Here is a 21,789-nt window from a genome sequence, read left to right on the forward strand (position 1 = left end):
CTTGTTCACTGTAGTTGGAGTCAGGTTAAGGAAAAGTCTAGTTAAGGAGTTTTTGAAATGCTTGGGTGTTTAGCATCTGTGACTTTATGGAATGGTTATAGTTTAAATCTTGAAATATATGTGGTACTGCATGATTTATGTATGGTGCAGCTGAGCTCTGTGTAACCACAAGAGGGTACTCTTGGACTTGCAGTCAGTCATAGCAGAGCCCAGTAGTTACCAAAATAACTTGTAAATTGATTTCATACAGTTTGACTTGAAAATGAAAGACTTTGAATTAACTGAGTGTTGAATGATGACAGAGATTCAATATTTAGTTCTGCAGTGTATAAATACTTAAACTATCTATGGTAATGAATCTTGACAAGAAAGCAGTAATTGTTCATAAAATTAAACAGATAAGAAGATAGCTGCTTTTTATAAACATCATTGATATGTGTTGATGTCTTTGGAAGCTGTAAAAGTGATGGTAGAAAATTTTGCTTAATATACTGGTTGCCATTAAATCTATTAGTAATGTAGAGACAGTCATCTGGAAGACTTTTGGACTTTCTAACATTTGTTAATCATAAAACCATTTTTCTTTTTAGTTTTCAACTTCCAGAAAAAATATCTGACTATAAGTATTTTGTAGTTACTAATTATCAGTGATGGTACTGGAAATTAAAAGATTCACTGAATAACTGACAAGAAGCCATGAAATTGATCCATCTCACTAACTCCTCCAGATTTTCTGACGAGTTGTATAACAGAAGTATGATGGCTTTGTCTGAACATCTTCATCTAGAAGATGCAGGAAGAATTAAAAGGAGCACCGTTCAGCAGTGTTTTCCCAGATTGCTTTTGCTCCTTTGCTATGGCTGTCAAGTGTGATGTGTTTTGTTGCTTTTTTTTTTTTTTTCAATAGATCTGCACCAATGCTATATATGAAAATAGAACCATACTGAAAATTATGTGGTTTTTTTGAAATTAATATTTCCTTAAATATGGTTGAAAAGAAATGCAATGTTGCTCGTGTGAGAGCATTCTTTCGGTTAGGAAGCAATTGTTCTTACTAAGAACAATTTTTAATTTATGGATTTTTTTTAAAATGATTTTATTTTTGTGTGTGTAAGAGTGATGGCAGGGAAGATGGTTAGCTTCCTATTACAATGAATTCATAATTGAATATAGAAACATTATTTCATCTTCCTCTTTCAATTTGAAAAATATTAAGAAATACCCTTACGACTATTGCAATAAAACCACTCTTTAGATAAAGGGCACAGATATGAGTCTTCCAAATGCATGGATCCTTCAAGTATTTTTCAGCATTGTGTGAAACTGTAAGTGGAGAATTTAGAAAATACAGAAAATCTCTTTAAAATGTCGATTTGTGTACCATTTTTTGGTATTATTTCCTGAAAACTATTTGTGTAGTTCTTCTATGGGCATTTTAGTTATCTTAATTTGAAGTTTGAAAACCTTGTATTTTATTCAGTGTAACTATAAAAGCCTTCAATAGCCTAAATTGAGCTGGAGAATTGGAAGACTATTGGCTAGTATTAATTAAATTGTTACGGCCCTTGTGCAGGAAGTCAAAATTTCTCTCTGTGATGTTTGCATATGTATAAATGTATAGTTATTGCATGATACTGTAATAATAAATGTCTTTAACTTCTTCTGAAGGTGAGGTTGGTGAGATCATCTCCACCAAGTTCACAGTTCAAAGCCACGTTTCAGGAGTCTTACCAGGTCTATAAACGTTACCAGATGGTTATTCACAAGGACCCACCTGATAAGCCAACTATAAATCAGGTCAGAAGGCCAAGTGAGTTTTATGCAAAGCTCAGTTTCCCCTCCATTTCATGTGCCTTGTTTCTTGGAGAAACAAACGTGGATTTTTATATTTATTGTATATTCAGGAGCATGTGGAAATACTGGTTAAAATAAAGTCAGCGTCCTGAAAGTGCAAACTCTCTTGATATGTCTTTGTGATTCTTTTTGAATCACAAATATTTGATCTTAATTGCAGACAGAAAAGTTAAGGAAGTTAAATGGGGATGTTAGTGGGTAAGAGATGGAGAGGATGAGGCGTTTGGAGGTAGATATTGTGGGCTTTATAAATACAAATCTCATAAGAAATAAAACCAGCTGGACACTTAGCTTGATAACTGCTCTCATTGGCTTTGGTTCAAATGCTTCCGTAAGGAGGAACAGGCATGATCAGGGCCAACACGAGTGAAGAATTTATCACACATACAAATTGTTGGTTTAAGGTTTGCAGAAGTTTTATAAACCTCTTCACTTTCAAATTAAGCCCTCTGAGAAGTAATCTGTGCACTCCATCTAAATTACGCATTTTTGCCGCTTCTCGTAATGACCAGGCGGTGTGTAGTAGTTAACTGTCAGACGTGTTACCTCTCTAATACTATAAAGAAAAATTTCAGGAGCTGGGAGAAAAAGTATATATAGCAAGAATAAGTAATTGCTAAACTGGGGCAGTGAGTGATGTGCCATTAAAAATTATGTTTTAAAATTACATTTCAAAAGTCCTTGAGACTGTACAATGAAACCAAAATTTGTGGTTGATTCGTTAGATAACTTGGTCTAAAAATAGGTTGAATAAACTGGTGCTTTCAAGTGTTCTACTGTTATACAATTTTTATTCTTTAATGAAAGTATCGACAGTCAGGCTAAGTTTAGTGTTAGTTGTCAGACTTCCCCCTGTAGGAGGTTTGCTTGTTACTATATTTGAAGTAGAATACTGACTTCAGAGGCTTTGAAGTGGATAGGAGGAGATCTTTCACTAGCCTTGCCTTCAGAAGCATATTATCTGATTATATACACTCAAAATAGCATGCTTGTATTTTCCTTGCTCTGAAGGTGAGGTTAGTACCTGTCTCCTTTGAGGATCCCCAGTTCAAATCATCCTTCAACCAGTCAGCCACATTATTTGCCAAGTATCAGATGGCTATACACAAGGATACACCTTCTGACTGTGGCGAAAATGAGGTACAGTTCACTGCATGCGCCTTTATGAAAACACTTTTTTTTAATGCGCAGCTAAATGATGGGAAATGGTGTCTCTTAGAATGATTGTAAATATTAAAATACTGGAGTTTCCATTTGGGAGGGAAAGCATTGTGGTTTTTAGTAAGCTTCTGTTGCAGGCTTCAGCTCAGAGGGAGCAGCTGAAGAGAGAGGGAGGATGCACCATCAAAACCAAAAAAAAACGAATGTTAGTAATGAGTTAAGTAGAGCTGCTGTTTGTATGTGATTTGTAAAGAGATCTGGGACTGAGATTTCTGCTGAAAATGGGATAATGGTATGGAACTGCCTTTTTTTTTTTTAACGACAAAAGCATCTTCTGCTTTAAAGTTTGTTTGGTACCTTTTCCAGATTTCTCCTTAATTTTTTGTTGTCTTGCTTAATTTAAGCGGTGAAGGTTTTAAAAAAATCTTAGTTTTATTAATATTTCATCACCAAACATACTTCTTAACTAGAACTCACCTTTGCAGTAGAAGTAGTGAAAAAATATTCTCAGCAGCTGGTTGGCTGAGATTCAGTGAAAGTACATTGCATATGAATAAAGCCTGCTTTTAAAATACAAACAGGTATTTACAGGTTGCTAAACCTAAACTAAAAAGTAAATAGCAAAAAATACTGGTGGTGTTCTAAACAAGCAACAGTTCTCTGTTTCTCTGGCAGGTGCCAAAACATTTTCATTGGCAGAATTAATAAAACTGCTACCTCAGATCCGTCATGTCTATGTGCTGCAAATGTAAGACTTCAATATCGATCAGCTATCTAGTTGGACTTTTCTGTTCTTGAGCGCAGGACTTGCAGAAGCGATACCTAGGAAGCTGTGGCTGCTTTCCAGGTAGAATAATAAAACCACACAATAATTTTTGGCTTTAGTTCAAAAGAGTGTAAGGAGAGCTTTTTCTGTGAGATCTGTGTAATGCTACTGTGGAAAGCCATAAAATTTACTGCATGCTGTTTTGAAAAATAAGAGGACTCAACAATAAGTAGTAGTCTCTGCCCTTTTTATAATTACTGACATAAATTGGATTAATTGTAATAAGGTAAAAATTGGAAACATGCCAAGAAAGAGTGAGCTATGTGCAAGATTTGTGCCAGGCATTACCTGGTCTGATTAGGGACTTGGATTTCTCTGCTACGATGCATGTATTTCAACCCCAATGCTTAGACATAGCATATATCCATCCTTGCTTTTGAACTGAAAATTTTGTTGCTGCAAAGAGAGGGTGATAAGGATGTCATATACCTACTTATTCTTTGCTTAGAATTGTGGATTTTTTTAATACAATCATTACATCATGAAGAATCAAGGGCAAAATCACAATGGCTGCTTGCAGTTCAGTTCTGAATAGCAGTTAGCTCTCAGTTCATCTAATCTCTCTGGGTCAGAGTGCATGGTTTGGTGTAGGATCATAAGATCGTTTTGGTTGGAAGAGACCTTGAAGATCATCAGGTCCAACCATTAACCCAGCACTGCCAAATTACCACTAAACCATGTTCCTCAGCGCTACAGCTGGACTGGGGTTTGATGGTCTTAATCACCCATGGGGAGGAAAGCTTATAAAGATGCTTGAAGGACAGTTCAGGTTTCCACCACCTTAAGCTGTAAAGTCTATCATGGGAATTGCTGTTGCATAGGAAGGAGATGGATTTCTGTTTAGTGCTAATAGTTTAATGGATTTTTATCCTCCTCTTTTCCCTTGTTACTTGCCATGGGTATTTCCCTACTTTGCCTTTATATTCTTTCTCTGGTGTCATGTTTGTGCAGGCTTAGTATAATATTCCAGGGGAGACATACAACCTCTCTGAAACTTCTAGGAGATACAAAAACTCAGTCTGATGCTGGTGGGTTTTAATTTAGGTTGTTCTTTAGCACTAGTACATTACGTTGTGCGTTCATGTGACTATCTGGCCTTTCTATTCACAGTTATTAGGCAGTAAATAAAATAATCAGTCACTTCAATCATAAGCATTTTGTATTTGATCCCTGCAGGAAGTAAACTGAAGAATACTTTACACAAAATGTATTTTGATGTAGTTTAGAAACCTTTTTTTTTTTTTTAAACATGGGATCTGTGTGGGAGGAGAATTATCTGCGTCATTTTTTTTTTAAAAACAAAAGTTATCAAGTAGGGTAAAACTGATCCAAGGTATTGAGAGGAAGGGTGGAAAATGCTATTTGAAAGACCTCAAACTTTTTCTTCTTCCTCTTTTTCAGGCTTTTTAGTATATCATACAGACATTACGTAGCCAAGCTGTTTTTTAAGTAAAGATAGAATGAAATGCTGTCCTATACAAAGGGCTTTTATCAGGGTAGTAACAAGTCCGCTTTGGGCTTTAAACTGTCAAACATCGAGGACGTTTTTTGCATCTAAAAATCAAATTTAGCTCTTAATCTGTGCAAACTAATCTGTGCATGGTGGATGAACCTCCTTTTCAGGGAGAGTCCTGCACACTTTTGTATTTGGAAGGTTTCTAGTTGAGGAAAAGTATTTAATTTTATATTTGGCTGAACACTTCATATTCAGAAACCTGCCTATATTTAAATTCAGAATCCAACAAAAATTGTTATGGGACATGTTAGCAACTACTTTTTGGAATATATTCTTAGATTGTTGGCATTACAATATAATGTCTGCCTATATTAGCTGCTAGACTAGTTTAATATTAACCTTATTACATTAAAAGGCAATTTTAGGAATCAATTTAGAATTTTGGTGATTATTTGAAAATAACACTAACATGGAAAGTTATAAAACAGTTCACAATATTAACAAAAGGCATGTGTACCGTGAAGCCAATTATTGCTCACTGAGTGTGAAAGCAAGCCCTCTTTTTGCACCTATGCAATGTCTATACATCTTTTTGTTAAGATTTTCTGTGAGAAGGGGGACTAGGTAATTTCTAGGAGATGAAATCCATTGAATACTCGACACCAAAGATTACTTCTGGGTACTCTCTGATCAGTGCCACTTTGAAACCAGTGGTAACTGGTGTTTCAGTGCCCTTCAAGACAGTGGGTCTTTTTGAATTTTGCCTTTTGCTCCTTACTTTCTCCTCTCCTCCTGCATCTCTGATGGAGGCTGTGGTAGCATTAAAAGGAATGTAGTTTGAGATTTTGCTGGGGGGAGTCCTGCAATGCGTTTTGGTGATGTGGTACTGATTTCCTGATTGAGGTATTGGCTTCTGTTTGTTCTAATAAAAAGCGAGGTAGAATTTCATAGTGAAATAAACTTTTTCCCAGTCCCAGAGTTGGTGTTACCCATCACCCAAAGGCAGTGGTGAAACTTGCCCTTTCTATGGAAGCATCATCACAAACTTCAGTGCCGCTCTCATCAGTGAGCAGAGTTAAGGTAGAATTATATTTGCTATCTGCTAACTAAGTTAATATTCTAGGAACGGTTTTGAGTATCATGTTGTTCCTGGAATTAAAACCAATTTAGCTTCAAGTGAAAAATTTTCAAATGTGTTTTTATCTTGATGTAAAAGCTACAACTATTTTTTGCGTAGGCTTTTTAACTGTCAATTATCCCTTTTTCTCTTAGTTTGTCTGGTATAAATTGAACTTCCTTTGGAAATCTTCTCAACCCCCTTTAAAACTCTGGTCAGTTGCTACAGGATTCAGCTTCAAAACTGACCTGGTGGTCTCTCTGCTTCTGAGTGCAGTCAAGTACTGATGTTACACAAAGTTGTTGGCACCTAAGAGTACTTATGTCAGCATGGTTTTATTGAATTGAATTGGTGTCGTGAGGAAAAAATATAGCAAATGATTTTCTAATTAAAGGTTGCTTCATAATGCTTGATCTTAAATAGTGCTCTGGAAGAACTGATTTTTCAGTTTTTTCTCTGTGGGAACATAAAACCGCTATGTAAATACGTAGTCATCTGCTTCTTTAGTAATATGTGTACTCTTATCTTAAAAAGAGTTGTTGGAAAAAATCAGAAAAATTGGGGGGAACCTCAACAGATTTTCAAGTGGGAAAATATAAATAGCTTCTGAATGAGGTAAGATACGATCATGGAAAATAGGTGTATCGCTGCCTATTGGAGAAGTTTATCCAAGGCTACTCTCGAATTAGCCAAGTCCCTGAACTGCTCATTTTTGGAGGCTGTGAAAAATGTGCAAGGGATGAATCTGTTCTAGTGTTTGTTGCTTTCTATGCATTTCTTCCAGTACCTAAAGGGGGCCTACAGGAGAGCTGGGGAAGGACTTTTTACCAGGGCATGTAGCGATAGGACGAGGGGGAATGGCTTTAAACTGGAAGAGAGCAGGTTCAGATTGAACATTAGGAAGAAGGGTGGTGAGGCACTGGCACAGGTTGCCCAGAGAGGTTGTTGAGGCCCCATCCCTGGAGGTGTTGAAGGCCAGGCTGGACGTGGCCTTGGGCAACCTGGTCTAGTGGGAGGTGTCCCTGCCTATGGCAGGGGGGTTGGAATTTGGTGACCTTCAAGGTCCTTTCCAACCTAAACCATTCTATGATTTTTTTCTGGCCCTTTATGGAAGTACTGTATATGGACCTTTATTTCAGGTCCCAGACAGTATTCCCCTGTACTGTTCCCAATATTTTGTTTGTTTATTTATTGCTAAAGTGGTGGAAAACTATAATCCTGTTTAGTATGTGGATCTGTGTCTATAACATACAAAAAGCCACTAATGTAATTGATTGCAAGGATTTATTTACATGTCTACAAGTCATTTGTTTGAGGTTTTTTCTGCTTGGATGGTGGTTATATTTATTTTGTGAAATGAGTCAAGCTATAATGAAAAAAATGAATCATGAAAGCCTGGAAAAACTGAAAAAGGGAGACTTCTGTAGTGAACAGAGAGGAGATGGTAGGCTGAGGCTGAGCATCCTTCCGTTGAGCAAGCCTTGTTTCCCTGTATTACCAGTGAAAGGTCAGTTGGAACACAAATTACAAACCTGATCAGCAGATCAAGAGTATCATAATTATGCAAACAAATTGTGTGAATGGCAGTTTGCCTGCGTTATTTTTCCTCATTTGTCATAAGAAATACAATGAATCATAACATAGCTTTTTCATAATAATTAATGCACAGAGAAATTGACAAATATGGGTTAGAAGCCTGAGCCTGTATTTTTTTTTCTTTTGAAACTGAGTAACTTTTAATAGCATTGGGTTATATTTCTGGGAGAAAACGTGTACATTAATGTATAGAATAATGATCAGAGAATAAGACAGAAGGGTTAACTTTTTATGTCTTGTATAATGCCAAGAGGCAGAAAAACTTTGACAGATCATTGAATCAAGTGCTGGATCCAGACAGCGCTAGTGGAGGTGGCTTTCTCTACAGACATTCTGTGGTCTGTTATTTTCGTTTTGCTTCAAGAAACACAGGAATATGAGAGTGCCCAGGTAGTACTTTATGCTTCAGCTTTGTAGAATTACAGTACAAAAATCAGAAAACAAGGTAGGAACACGATAGAAGGAAGCAAGATAGAAACAGTAACTAGGTCTGAGGCCATACGCTGGCTCCTCAGATGAGAACATTGGATTTAAGGAAGCTTAGTAATAGATCTGGCTTGTCTCCTGCTTTGCTAAGAGCAATCCATATTTGAAAGGTTTTAACTCTTACTCAACAGCAAAAATACCTGTGTTTCTGTGTAAGAAATGCAAAGAGGACTTTGCAGAATACAAATCACCTGGAAGATGCTATGATCCAACTCTACCCCAGCTTCAGGATGCAAAGTATGTGGAAATATATGTGTGAATGTTTCAGAACATTTTGCCACCTGCATGCCTTTTGTGTTTTATATCGAATGACAAAATTTATTTCGTGGTATTTGAATGATAGATACAGATGTGGAACTGTGTAGCTCTGGAGGCAAAGATTTTAAATGAAATTAATACAGTGAAAATGTTTCTTCTTGGCCCTTTCATCCCAAGAAGGAAATGTTTTGATCCCACTGATGTAATCAATGGCTAATTTGGAAAGAATAGGGGATATCTCTAGCAGTTCTTCTTAATGAAGTGTCGTCTCACCAGAGGCATTGCATTTCTGACCCAATGTTGCCTTTTTTTAAAGGGGTTCTTGAGGTCAATTATAGAAGCTGTCAGCATATTTTATAGACTCACAGACACATATCTCTAAAAGCTCTCAGCTAGTTTAGTTCTTTAGCTGTATTCAGGTCTTGTGCTAGAAAAAAAAAATTAGTGCCTATCATTCCAAACTGGGGTTTACATATTGTCATGTAAAAATTTGAAATTAAGCATTTTTTTCTTCCTGCCTCTTCGCTAGTGAACTTAATGATTGATCTGGGTGGATTTAAGCACTGATACAATACACCTGGTGCATTAATATGATTTTTAGGCTTTAAGTCTTTTTACAGTAGTCTTTGTCTTTAAGAACCACGGCTGAAGTGTAACTGAAACAAGCTATGTGGCAGCTACACAAGTTAGAAAACATTTCCATAAAAGATCATAAAAATTCTACAGTAGTTTCCAGAAAGACCAAGAGTGAACAGTTTATTGCTGTTTACACCCTCTGAAGTAAATGTTTTATTTAACTTTTCATGAGTGTTTTATAATGACAAACTTGTAGAAAAATAGCGTGTGTCTCCATTCCCTCCGCAAAGCTAGCTGGACACTCTCTTTGCTTTGTGCTTAAATAAATATTTGTCTTGGAAGAAAAGAATTTCCCAACACACAAAAGATACACTGTTTGAAAAGGTGCAAAAAATTACTGAAATAGGTATAGTGTTTTTTCTTCTTTCCCAGTTTTTTTTTAATTGCCTCCCAGAAATACACTTGAACTAACATAGAAAACTTGAGTGAGTACTCTGAGAAATGCCAAGGAGCACGTTCTGATCAATCTGAGAGCTGGTATCAGCAGTCTCTAACCTAGTTTCTTTCCTCTGTCTTTATTTTCTAGTGAGAGAATGCTTAAAAAAATCAATAGCCTATGTGGTTATTTTTAACCTTCTGTAGCTTGCCTTGGCAGCCGTACGTTTTTATAATGCTCTTGGATTAGTTCTTTTATCATTTCGGTTGATGGCAGCGCTAATCTGACGATTGGCTCTTTGTGGTGGGGATGCTGCTGCTGTGGCACAATGTCTCCCTGCAATGAGTTTGCGTTTCAGGTCTCTTAACACTGTTAATGTAAAGACTTAGAATGAGTATTTCTGTATCAGTCTGATTCTTTCTGCTTCCTTGTGTGGTCCTCGTGACTAGTGCCATGGATTGATGGATTTTTATTCTTGGAATACCTATAAGAGCCTAACAGTTTAGGCATCCAGACAATTAACTTGTCCATAGTCATATTGTTTTAGATCGGATTCTTTTTGCGTCATGATTTACATTGTTCTTCCTCATTTTGACATTGGGTTTTCCATGTAAATCCATATAAAAGTAAAAAAAAACTTTACTGTAAGACTGACAAATCTCCATTATTTTGAGAGTAAGTTTCTTCTGAGCAGACAAAGCCACAGTGACTTTTGTGAGTCCATAAGAGAACTGAAATTGTAATTCTGAAATGTACATTCTGTTCTCTCAGCAATTATTTCTATTTCATTACTCCAATTCTTGTACTGAAAACTACATTTGGGACATGCATTTAAACTTTAAATATCCTCTTTTCCTTATGTACTATGTTTTGAAGGCTCGCTCTTCACCTTCAGGACTGTGGATCTCTCTGAAACTGTATTTTGTTATTCATATATTTTTGTAAGTCACTGTTGAAAAGGCTAAATAGAGCCAATGCCAGAATAAGTCTTTGATTCCTCAGCTTAGCTCTAGAATGTTGCCCGCTTCAAGGATAGCAGGATAGCTTGGCACATTCTTTCCTTGTAAACATGCTACATTTTGTCCCATTTTCCCAATTTTTTAACCAGAAAGTTACAGAATTTTATTCATTTTCCAGCTTAATTTCAGTCTGTTTTCCTGTTTCTTCTTATTGTTTTGTTTTGTTTTTAATGAATATTTTAACAGCTTCTTTTAGCCTTACTGAAAGTATGACTTCCTTTTTTTTTGTTTATTTTTAACTTTTTTCACTCCACAACTTTATGGTTAATATTGATTCTAGTCTGTTTTGGCTAGCGAAGATTATTCCAATTAAAATATGGCAGCCCAATGCACAAAATAAATCCTAACACACTTCTTAGGACAAAGTGTGCTGATGACTACATACCAAGTTCTTGAAAAAGTGAACTGTCTTAGAAGCAGGGAAGAGTTAATGTTTGAGAGCAAAAGCCTCTTGACTCTGAACCTGTAGGAAGTGCCAATGTGTTGAAAGTAGTAAAGCTCAAAAGGGGACATCGCTCCTTTCTTTGATGGTGGCAGAATGCCCTGCACACGCATGCAGGGTTTGCGTGAAGCCAAAAGGAGCTGGATAAAACAGGAAAAGAGTTCAACCTGGAAAGGAGCTTCTAGACAAGGAAAACCCAATTCTGGTTCTTCGTGTCCCTGTGTATCTAAAATACCTAAAGATTGCCCTGCTTGAGGAGGAGAAACTCTTTATAAAATATATTGGGAAGATGCCAGGAGCCCTCTAGAAAGAATGCCAGCTTTTTGTGGCTAGTTTCTGTAAGTGGGTATGCTAAGATTCGTTTGACCGCTTTTATTTTCCAAGATGAGGATGTGTTTGTTATGTTTGTTTGGGAAACGGGAGGCAAGAGAGAATAAACTCGCTTGATAAGCGTGAAGGTGATACCCTGGAACTGTGAGTTGTATGACTTGTCTTCTGTATGGAAACAGGGGGATCCCTGCTCATGGCAGGGGTTTGGAACTAGATGATCTTCAAGGTCCCTTCCAACCTAAACCATTCTGTGATTCTGTAGGACTCATAAGATTATTTTTTATTTTATTATGAGCCTGGCACCTTTATGGAAAAACAAAACAAAAAACCCAGGTAACACCCTTGGTTTATTTTAATCCCATTCAGAGATTGGATTTGGAAAAAAAATAAAAGGCCCAAATGCCATATCCGTTCCTCACCCCTCCTTTATGCAAAGGAAGAGGGCAAATACTCAATTTTCCTTGACAGTGAATTGCAAATATGAGCAAACTCTAATACCATCAAAGGGAAAATTATAAATGAACACCTTGTTGCGATGTCTTCACACTGAAGATCTCAGATAATTTTACAGTTATGGATGATGAGAGCTCAAAGCTGTTTGTTCCTAGAGGGCTGTGATGTCTTTGTGTGACATCAGTGGCCCAGTAACTTTCAGAAAGTTCCTGAGCTACTGGGTGAAACCCGTCCTGGTTTAGCATCCAAAGCATCTGAATATCTTCCCCCACCTGTAAAAGGAAGCAGGTGTTAACACTCTAGTTTTATTACAGCTTTTTAAAGCCGTACATGTGCTTTTACTTGAGCAAGTAACTCCCGAGTTGAACCAAAACTTCCTTTTATTTTTTTCTGCCTTTTTTTCCCTTTGATTTAATTCTTAGTGATGCATTCCTCCCTTAGTTTTATTAATTATGTTTGAACTTATTTCCTGTTGTTCTGTTGGTTCTTTCTGGCAATTGTAATTAGTTTGCATGAAAGTAAGAATGTTGTGGATTTCATTCATATATTACATAGTTTTTGAAACACTAAAGTTTATATAATTCAATTTGAAATTAAAATTAGAAAAGCATGACTTTGTGAAAGGAATTTTAATTGTGCTTCTGTGACAGATTGATTTAGTTTTCATACAACACTATTTCTTTCATGGTTTGTTGAATAGTTTTTGAATTGTGTTCATAATAATCTTGCAGTATTAAAATGAGTTTTGTTAGTTTAGAAACTGAATTCTATGTTTACTTCAGTTTAAATAAACGTAGACTAGATAGGTTATGGTGGAAGAGGTGTGGATTTGGGGGTGGGAGGGGAGAGTAGGGGTTGAGAATATAACAGCAAAGGTCAGTGGATCTAAAATATTTATTAAATTCTCCAGCTCTATGTGTCAATTAAATTCTTCCTTAAAAAAAAAACAAGCCCACAACAAAAAATTGTTGGGTTTTTGGGTAAATGTTTTTTAATTGACTTCTAGATAAGATTCACAGTTCTTCTGAAGGACTTTTAGGAGTTATTTAGAAAATTGTCTAACCTGAGAACTTTAGCAAGTATCAACAGGGGAAATAATATGTAACAAGACTCGCAATTTTTTTTTTTTCCCCCATAAGATTGTGATACAAATTCAAGATTTTTTTTCTAGGCATCAGTATAGTTAGATAGTTGCAAAAGTATATAGTCTCTAGCAAGCAGAAGTTATGCTTAAGCACACTTAAAAAGTCCTCCCCCACCCCCAAAGCCAAGGCATTGTACAGCAGGGCCTGGAGAATGGATAAAACTATTTGAAAAGTGTCATTGGCTCACTTTTCTCACCCATAGGGTTTAACTTGCACTATAAAGCTAAAGTTACAGATTAAGAACTATTGGGGGTCTTCTGACAGGAAAATTAATAACACATGGTTTATTTTTTCTGAAGCCTGCACGTTCTGAAATGACTGGCTGTAAGGACTGATGTGCTCGCACTGTAGGAATTTGTAACTCTGTTCTTATTTTTTTTTTTTATGGGAACATAACTCAACAATTCAAAATTTGAATTACTTTTTTTTCCTCTTTATCTGTTTTTTTTTTCTCTCTTGTTCTCTCTCCCTATCCACCAAATCAGTAACAATTCTAGAATTTAATTCAGATATCGCAGTCATTCATTTTTCCAAACTCAGAGTAATTTAGAAAGATGGTGACTAGATCGGAAGCGGTTAATTATAGGAAATGTGCAATCCCCTGTCTTCACCAGCACCTTATAGAAATTCAGTGTTCTTCTGTAAAGTCTGTGTCCAAAGGTTTACCATTCATCCATAGATCAGATACTGCTATGTGTTTGAGGGGGAAAAGTCTGAAATATGACTTCTGTGAAGTCTTGATTCTTTTAGCGTCAACACATGCACTTTCTTAGAGACACAGTCTTAGGGAAAGTTAAGGTTGTGTTTGCTTTGAGCTACAATGAGAATGTTCCAGTTAATGTTTGGAGATCGATATATATATCTACCAGAGGCTGTGGTTTTATTTCTAAAATCTGCTTTGTAGCACCTTCCGAAGTAGAGAGACAGTTTTAATTACTCGGGATGTATATGGAACTCTGTCCCAAGTCAGCAACATATAATATTGGCACTTTTTATTGTTGCCTGCCTTCCTCTCCTCCCCTTCCCTGGGAAAAATGGGATGACTGAGTAGTCACCCCATTTTTTGTATTTGCCTTTAAATACACTAATCTTCTTTAATTAGTCTCAGAAGTTCATAGAATTCTTGACTACAAAATCTTCACAACAGTCAGGTTTTTGTAGGTGTCTCTATATATTATTTTAATAAAACTTTTAGTTAAAAGTCTCTATTTCCATTTAGCAAACTGCTGACTTATTAAATCATCCAGCATTCCAAGAGGGGGGAATTAAACTGTGTAACACATACTAGGTTTTTAACGAAAGAATGTTTTGGGCTTAAATACATACTAGAACTTTGTAACATGTTTAACGTGGAGTCCACCAATAAAGAAGTATTTGTATCAATTAAGTAAATGATGGTAAATTAATAACTATTGTAATTTATTACTCTTAGAATCTTGAACAAGCTCCAGATCATTAAAACCTTGCCTTTTTGATTGATTATCTGCAGCATATAATTTTGTATTGAGTAAATCATAGAATCATAGAATGGTTTGGGTTGGAAGGGACCTTAAAGATCACCCAGTTCCACCCCCCTGCCCTGGGCAGGGCTACCTCCCCCCAGCCCAGATTGCTCCAAGCCCCGTCCAACCTGGCCTTGAACACCTCCAGGGATGGGGCAGCCACAGCTTCTCTGGGCAACCTGGGCCCGTGTCTCACCACCCTCAGAGTGAAAAATTTCTTTCTACTATCTAATCTAGATCTCCCCTCTTTCAGTTTGAAGCCGTTCCCCTTTGTCTTATCAAAAGAATTGTGTTTTGAAAATGCTTGCACTTTCAGGAAGTTGATTTTTCTTTTTTTCTTCTTCCTTTTCTTAGACCTACACCAGGCTTGCTTATGATTTTGCATGCAAATAATCAATGTATATTAAGAGAGATGAGGGCCCTAACCCTCTTGCTTTAGTGATGGGGCAGGTATCAATGGAATGGTGGGAAAAGATGCCCTGTTGCAGGCAGTCACAGGGAAGGGTAATGTGTAACTTAGAATTAAAGACACCAGAAACAGACCTATATTACAAGGTGGTAATTCTCTCACATCACATTTTAAAAAAATCTTCTGTTTTATAGAAAGGAAGTACTTTGGATGGTTAATGATTATATCTATTTGTACTTCTAAACAAAATAAGAAGTGGGAGATGGTTTATGGAAATTTGGTTTTAACTCTTAAAATCTGATGGTGTTTTTCAAATATATGGTTTTGAAAGAGTGTATTTGTCAGACACTTAACATATCCTGAAGTATTGCTAATATTTTCCTTGTTTTTCTACTTTGCATATTTGGACTGTCTTCTTGGGCACATATTTCTGATGAATCTACATCGGTGCAGTTCACACGATTCCTCTGTGACTCTCCTCTGGAGGTATGTATTTGTTCTAGCTTTGAAATGAATGTATTCTTTCCTCTTCACTCACTGTAGACAGCAAACCATTATGGTATAAGTGGTATAGATGGGTGTCACAATATTTGTATCATCACCAACTGGTAAGGAAGACAGCACTATGTTTTCAAAGGAGCCTGAGGACTCCTTTGCATAATAAGCTACCACTGGATTTCATATCACTGCATTAAGAAACAGCAGCAAAAAGTGCTGTGTCTTTTCTGCTCTTGGTTTATTTTGATGAAAGAAAAAAATGTGTTACTAAATAACTTACTGAACTGGTATTTGACTACAATCTGAGTTGAAAGTTTAGGAGAGATGCTGTTGGTTCATTTCAAGTAAGCGAACTACTGAGGATTTCTTACACTGTCTTTCTTGTTAGTCTTAAAGAGTTAAGTACCGTGTGACTGTAATGAAATTGTCAGGTTATAGTAATTACGCTGGTAATTTGATATGTCGCAGTTTGAATGAATCCATATGTGGAGAGTTTGTTGCTTTTCTCTGCTGAGTCCACTGGCCTTTACATTCCTGAAAGCTGAAGAGTAATAGAGCTCATTAGACTTTATAGGAAAAGGGCTTTTATCACCTCGTCAACTCAGGCAGCAGACTGCCGTTATATTCTTAATTTTGTATGGCTACGTAGATGTTGATGCACACTTCCCTGCCAGGTTTATACCAGTATTGTTTCTTATAGACACTTTTTATTGACATTTCGAAGCTTGAATTAAATTTTGTGTGGCACCACTACAGATGTCTTCAATTAGATGAAGTTAAATAAAAGGGGTTGTATATAAGAGGCCAAAGGATTCTTGAAATTCTTTATTCTGCAACAGTTGCCACAAGCAAATCTGGTACTATGTAGTCTGTTTACTCTTTTGAAGAAAAATAATTTAAAATCAAATTTAAACCTTACATGATTTCAATTTGTAATTTTTTGAATTTTTAATGTTGTTATTAGCTGCAAATAGTATGAACACTCAAACTCTTCCTGTCTTTTTCATTTCCTCATTTTATTATTCTGTTTAGTTTCAGTTTTGGCTATGGGCTTTGGCACAAAAAATGAATAGTTTAAAAAGTGATACAGTCTGTAGTAGCAGAAAACTAGGCAATTTTCTAGCAATAAACAGGATAATGTAGAGAGAACCGTCTGGGGTTTTTTATTCATCTTTTTGTCTTACAAGCTACATTTAAGCATTTGCCGTTTTATCACTTCACATGTGCAAATACTACCTCGTTTGGAGAGGTACAGTTATCATGGTTCACTGTAGGAGAACTGCATGGAGGAGTCTTAACCTGGTACCGTGTTGCTGCCAAAGTGAGAGTGCTTACAGAAGAAGGGCACAAGTGAAATCTGAACTGCTCAGGGTGGATTCCCAGGTTTTGGTGCTCAGAGAGTTAGGGGAGTTGTATCGGCAACATTAATAGTCATCTCTGTGTTTGTCCTTCCTGTGTTATTCCGTGTCATCTTGATACAACAGTTGGAATGAGCCTCAGCACTCAGATGCACCATGGCATTACGCATTCAAATGATGATTTTTTTGATTTGTTTTGTTTTCAAATCCTTCTCTAATTGCTGTTTAGTCTTTTTCCATTTTGACTGAGGCTAAGCATTAAATCAATGATTTCATAAAACTGCTCTCAAAAGCATCTTTTTTAGTTAATTGCCAGTTTATACCCATTATTTTAGGTATGTATATAGCAATATTTTTTTCCCATGCGTTTATGAACATTTGATATTTCCTCTGCCTTTTTTATCACTTGGTATTATGGGACCTTTCTGTAGTTGTTTATACTCACTCTTGTTTAACTGTCCTGAATACTTTTAAATTATTAGCTCAGTTTGCTGCAACATTGTTCAGTCTTCAGTGATTCTCATACCAGCATGGAGAACAGAATAGATCCATCATGATGGAAAGTGGGCTGCTTTCCGTTATGTAAACGATCATTTGTTCTCACTTTGTTTGCTTTTGTCTGTATTGAGGTGCTTTTGAATCCTAAAGAACTGAAAGGCGTTTGTGAATCTAGATCTTTGGTCTTTGAAAAGCACATTAGCTTCTGCTCCACTTTATTTTATTGATATATGTTAATTTTTAGGAGATGTAATAACAAATGATACAGTTACGGTTCTGTAAGTGCCAGGATCACCTTCTGTCATCTTCAGTCATATCTGATGCACTGCTCAGGACTAAATCAAAACTTACTTCATTTAGAGATCTTGGCAAACTGCGTTTGTTTTTTTTTTTCTTACGGTGCTGTAGACATCGCCATGATGTCTATCTACATGGTGATACCCTTGCTTGTCTTGCTGTTGAAGTCCCTTGTACCTTCACAGCTTCACTAATCGTGTTAGGATTTTAACCTTACTATCACTGTCCTGATTAAATAGTTGGTAGTATTGCTTAAATCCTATAATTCTCCAATAAGGTACAGAAGTTAGCTCTGTAGACAGGGTCTTACATTTTGATGCAGTGAGTTGATTTACTTTGATTTGATATGGAATCACAGAATTGTTCAGGTTGGAAGGGACCTCTTGAGCTCAGCTAGTCCAACCCCCCTGCTCAAGCAGGGTTGGCTAGAGCAGGTCTGTGTAGGACCATGGGTTTTGACTGTCACCAAGGATGGAGACTCTACAGGTTCTCTGGCCAGCCTCGGCCATTTTTTGACCACTTCCTCAGTTAAAACCCATCTCCTTCTGTTCAGATTGAATTTCGTGTGTTGTAATTTGCACTTGTTACCTCTTGTCCTGACAGTGGTAACTACTGAGAAGAATCCGGCTCCCTTATCTTCATTCCCTCCCGTCAGGTATTTCTATGTACTGATAAAACCTCCCTGCGCATTGTCTGTTCTCGAGGCTGAAGAGTCCCAGCTTTCTCAAGTTCTCCTTACACCTCAGATGCTCAGCTCCTTCATTGTTCTTATGGTCCTTATGGACTTCCCCCAGTAAGTCCTTATATGTCTTGTACTGAAGAGCCCAGCACTGGACCCAGCACTGCTGGTGCAGCCTCACTGGTGCTGAGCAGAGAGGAAAGCTCACCTCCCTTGACCCACTGGCAGCACTCTGCCTGGTGCAGCCCAGGATGCTGTTGACCTTTTTTGCTGCAAGGGTGCATTGCTGGCTTTTTTAAATGAAAACATGCAGTGCTACCTCTCTGCTGACACAGCCTATATTTGTAGGCTGCTTTCACAGCACCTCCACTAATCCCTAATGAAAGGAGGACGTAGTAGTGAGAAGGAAATATGTTGCTAACCAAGAGATAGAAATCTACCATATGGTAGATTGTGTGTGTGTGTGCCTTTGGGAAAGGAACTGCTGGAATTAATCACTTCTTTGGCAAATAATTTCCACTGGAGTGTAGAAGTCAAGGGTTTCCTGGCCTTTTTTTTTTTTTTTTTTTTCTTCCTTTGTGTAAGGGGTAGCATGGATTTCATATTGTCCTCCTCCCTCCATCCACAGCAGAGGGTAAAATGGAAAAGTTCAGAATAGGAAATTTCATGAAACCTTCCAGAGAAAAATAATCATGGAGTTAGTATGGTCAGGACCCATTTTTGGTCGGTGAGTATGCAGTGCCTTTTGCAGTTGCACACTGGTTTGGCATGCGGGTTAACAAGTGCAATTTCCACAATAATAATAATAATAATAATAATAAAGAAGTAGTAAAACATCTCTTAAAAGTAAAGAGAAAGACCAATGTGCTTTGAAGAAAATTGAGTACTCTCACCGTCATTGAGCAGTTACTACATTTGAGGTGTACTAATTGGGGCAATATGTAATACCAGCTGCTATTAAATATTTAAGTTTTAATAATGTGTTATAAAATATAAGCAATCAAATTTGTTTTCGGACTCATTAGCTAGGAGAATATGAAGACAGGTAGAATTAACATGCAGTGGAATATATTGTATTTTTCTTCGCAATATAGTCTAAACACCTGCGAGAAAATTATTTGTTTTAATCTTTGTCCTTGATTTAGTTCTTTTTTTTTGATTGTTTCAATAGCATCAGATTACAATAATTCATTGTATTGAAGTTTGAGTAGAAGTTATTAATTTTAAATAGGTTGGTACCTCTATACTGATTCCAGGGCTAGTGGGTATTATTTTGGGTAGATAAGGTAAGCCCTCCCTGGGGGCGGCTTGCTCACCTGATGTCCCTGGTATATTTTACATCACCTTTGACAAACACGGTCCCAGGTGGACATGGCAGTAGTGTGAAATGGTATAACCTGCTTCAGGAAAACGTTTCGTATTATAGACCTGTTTCACATCAAATTACCTTGATGGTGCATGAGAAATAAAGTTAAAGGAGCCAAGTGTTCATTGAGACATTGGAGAAAACATACTTACAAGCATTACAAAGGATTACATTGTATGAAAACTTTTCAAGGAGGAGGGAAATGTTACTCTTTTTAAAATTGTTATTTGCTTAATGTAATGGAGATCCTTGAACATTTTGCCTGAAATCAGTGCTGTGCTTATTATGTTTGTTACAGAACATAGCTTCTTTTATACTCATAATATTTCGTTGTAATTGCATTAGAGAAATAACTGTAGTTTATACTTTACTAGAAGTTCTTAATTGATGCTAATACTTCAGTTTTCAGAGGTCTGGTGACTGAACCCATGCAATGCCATTTGGAGGTTTGGGGTCACACAGACAGAGTATTTGGTTAACATTCATTAAATCCTATATGATGAGTTTTTGACAAAGAAAGAAAATCTTTTTTAACTGAAACTTAAGCAAATCTCTCGCATTTCCCCGTGGCTTGCTTTCATTTTTTCTGCACCTTGGTAGCTGAGAGGAGACCTCAACCTGTGCTGAGAAATCCTTAGAGAAAATCTCTTACTTGACTGTATCCCATCTTAAATGTTTTATTACTGACCATGTGATTTCATTTGGCTCTGCTGAAAAGTTGAGGATATTGTATCAAACCATAACTGTTGAATAAGGCAGCTTTACCTGAATGAGAAGAAACCCAGTTAAATATGCTGGTATCCGGGTCTAATACCCTCGTATACTGCAGATTGAGCTCTCAAATGTTTGATCATTTCACTTTTACGGTATCTGTAGCTCCATAACTAGTTTTGTGCTATATAACCGTATGAAAATGCAAACGTTTTAATATATAGCCTTTATTTTGGGACTTACTGGTTGGGTAAGTCAGTTGAAATGGTTTTTGTTCACGTGATTGCTTTCTTTTGACACATGTGGTACCAATTAGAATAACTTCTACTGCCCATCATCTCTTCAGTCTGCGCTACTGTATCAAAATACTTGATTAAACCCACCTTCTGTTGTTGTAATGCAAAACAGTTGGTAATAGTAGGCAATATTGTCAGATTTATTGAGTGAGAAGCAGCTTTCTGAAGATCTGGCAATGCAGTGAAAAACATGACTAGATGGATAATTAAGTTGAGCACAGTGGAATTCAGGATTAAAGTCAACTTGACGTGGGAGAAAATGGCATGCCAAAGTTGGTTGTGTAATACAGTTTAAATTAGGAGATCATTTTCTTCTTAATTTGAAGCATCAGTTCCTGGCTCTAGGTGCTTTACTGTGTCTGGAGACATACTTCACTGCACATCCAAAACCGCAGTGCACAAGAATAGCGAGTTCCTTAGTGTTTTTGCAGAAGATACTCTGATGTGGGCGGACAAAGAAGTGCCACAGATTTTGTTGCAACGCAGAGTTTCAGGTTCTTAGATAAAAGGTGTTTTGTTGGTCATAAAGAGTAAACCTGATAAAGAGTGAACCTCACATGAAGAGTAAGCTGTTCAGTTCTCTTTATAAAATATTCTTCTCAAGCAACTTTAATGGCCGCTCGGAGAAACTGAATTTCTGTGGCCAAAGTGCTTCCAGTACTTGGGGGCACGGGGGAGAGAAACAGCAGTGTCCTTGCTGTGGCAGAAGGTGTTGGAGGAACTGGGCGGTCCCAGCCAGCTTTGGGAAGCACCACCACGGTCAAGTGTCTGCATTTCACCTTTCTGCCTTTAGGCTTCGTCTCTTGTTGAAAAGTATGTAGGTCAAAGGAAAGAGTATCTGCAGAATTTGTTTGCGTGTAATAATGCATTAATAACTTGATGAATCACTTTGTTGTTTTATCATGTCAGTACTATAAATGCTAGATGGCAGAGGCTGTTTGCAGATTTGGGGTTGGGATGCATGATATATAGAGTTTACCGATCATGAGCACGGCAAAGGTCACAAATGACACAGTGAAC

General features: G+C 37.0%; 1 protein-coding gene across 1 annotated transcript in view; it reads left to right on the plus strand.

Moving 5' to 3' along the window:
- ATE1 (arginyltransferase 1) overlaps positions 1 to 21,789 on the plus strand; it is an 83,517-nt gene that overhangs the window by 9,426 nt on the left and 52,302 nt on the right. Inside the window, exons 7-8 of the mRNA XM_082486608.1 lie at positions 2,866 to 2,994; positions 15,520 to 15,552. Coding sequence (XP_082342734.1) covers positions 2,866 to 2,994; positions 15,520 to 15,552 — 162 coding nt within the window. The remainder of the gene's footprint in view (positions 1 to 2,865; positions 2,995 to 15,519; positions 15,553 to 21,789) is intronic.

The sequence above is a fragment of the Vanellus vanellus genome (genome assembly GCF_965231255.1).
Source record: "Vanellus vanellus genome assembly, chromosome: 7".
NCBI classification, from domain to species: domain Eukaryota; kingdom Metazoa; phylum Chordata; class Aves; order Charadriiformes; family Charadriidae; genus Vanellus; species Vanellus vanellus.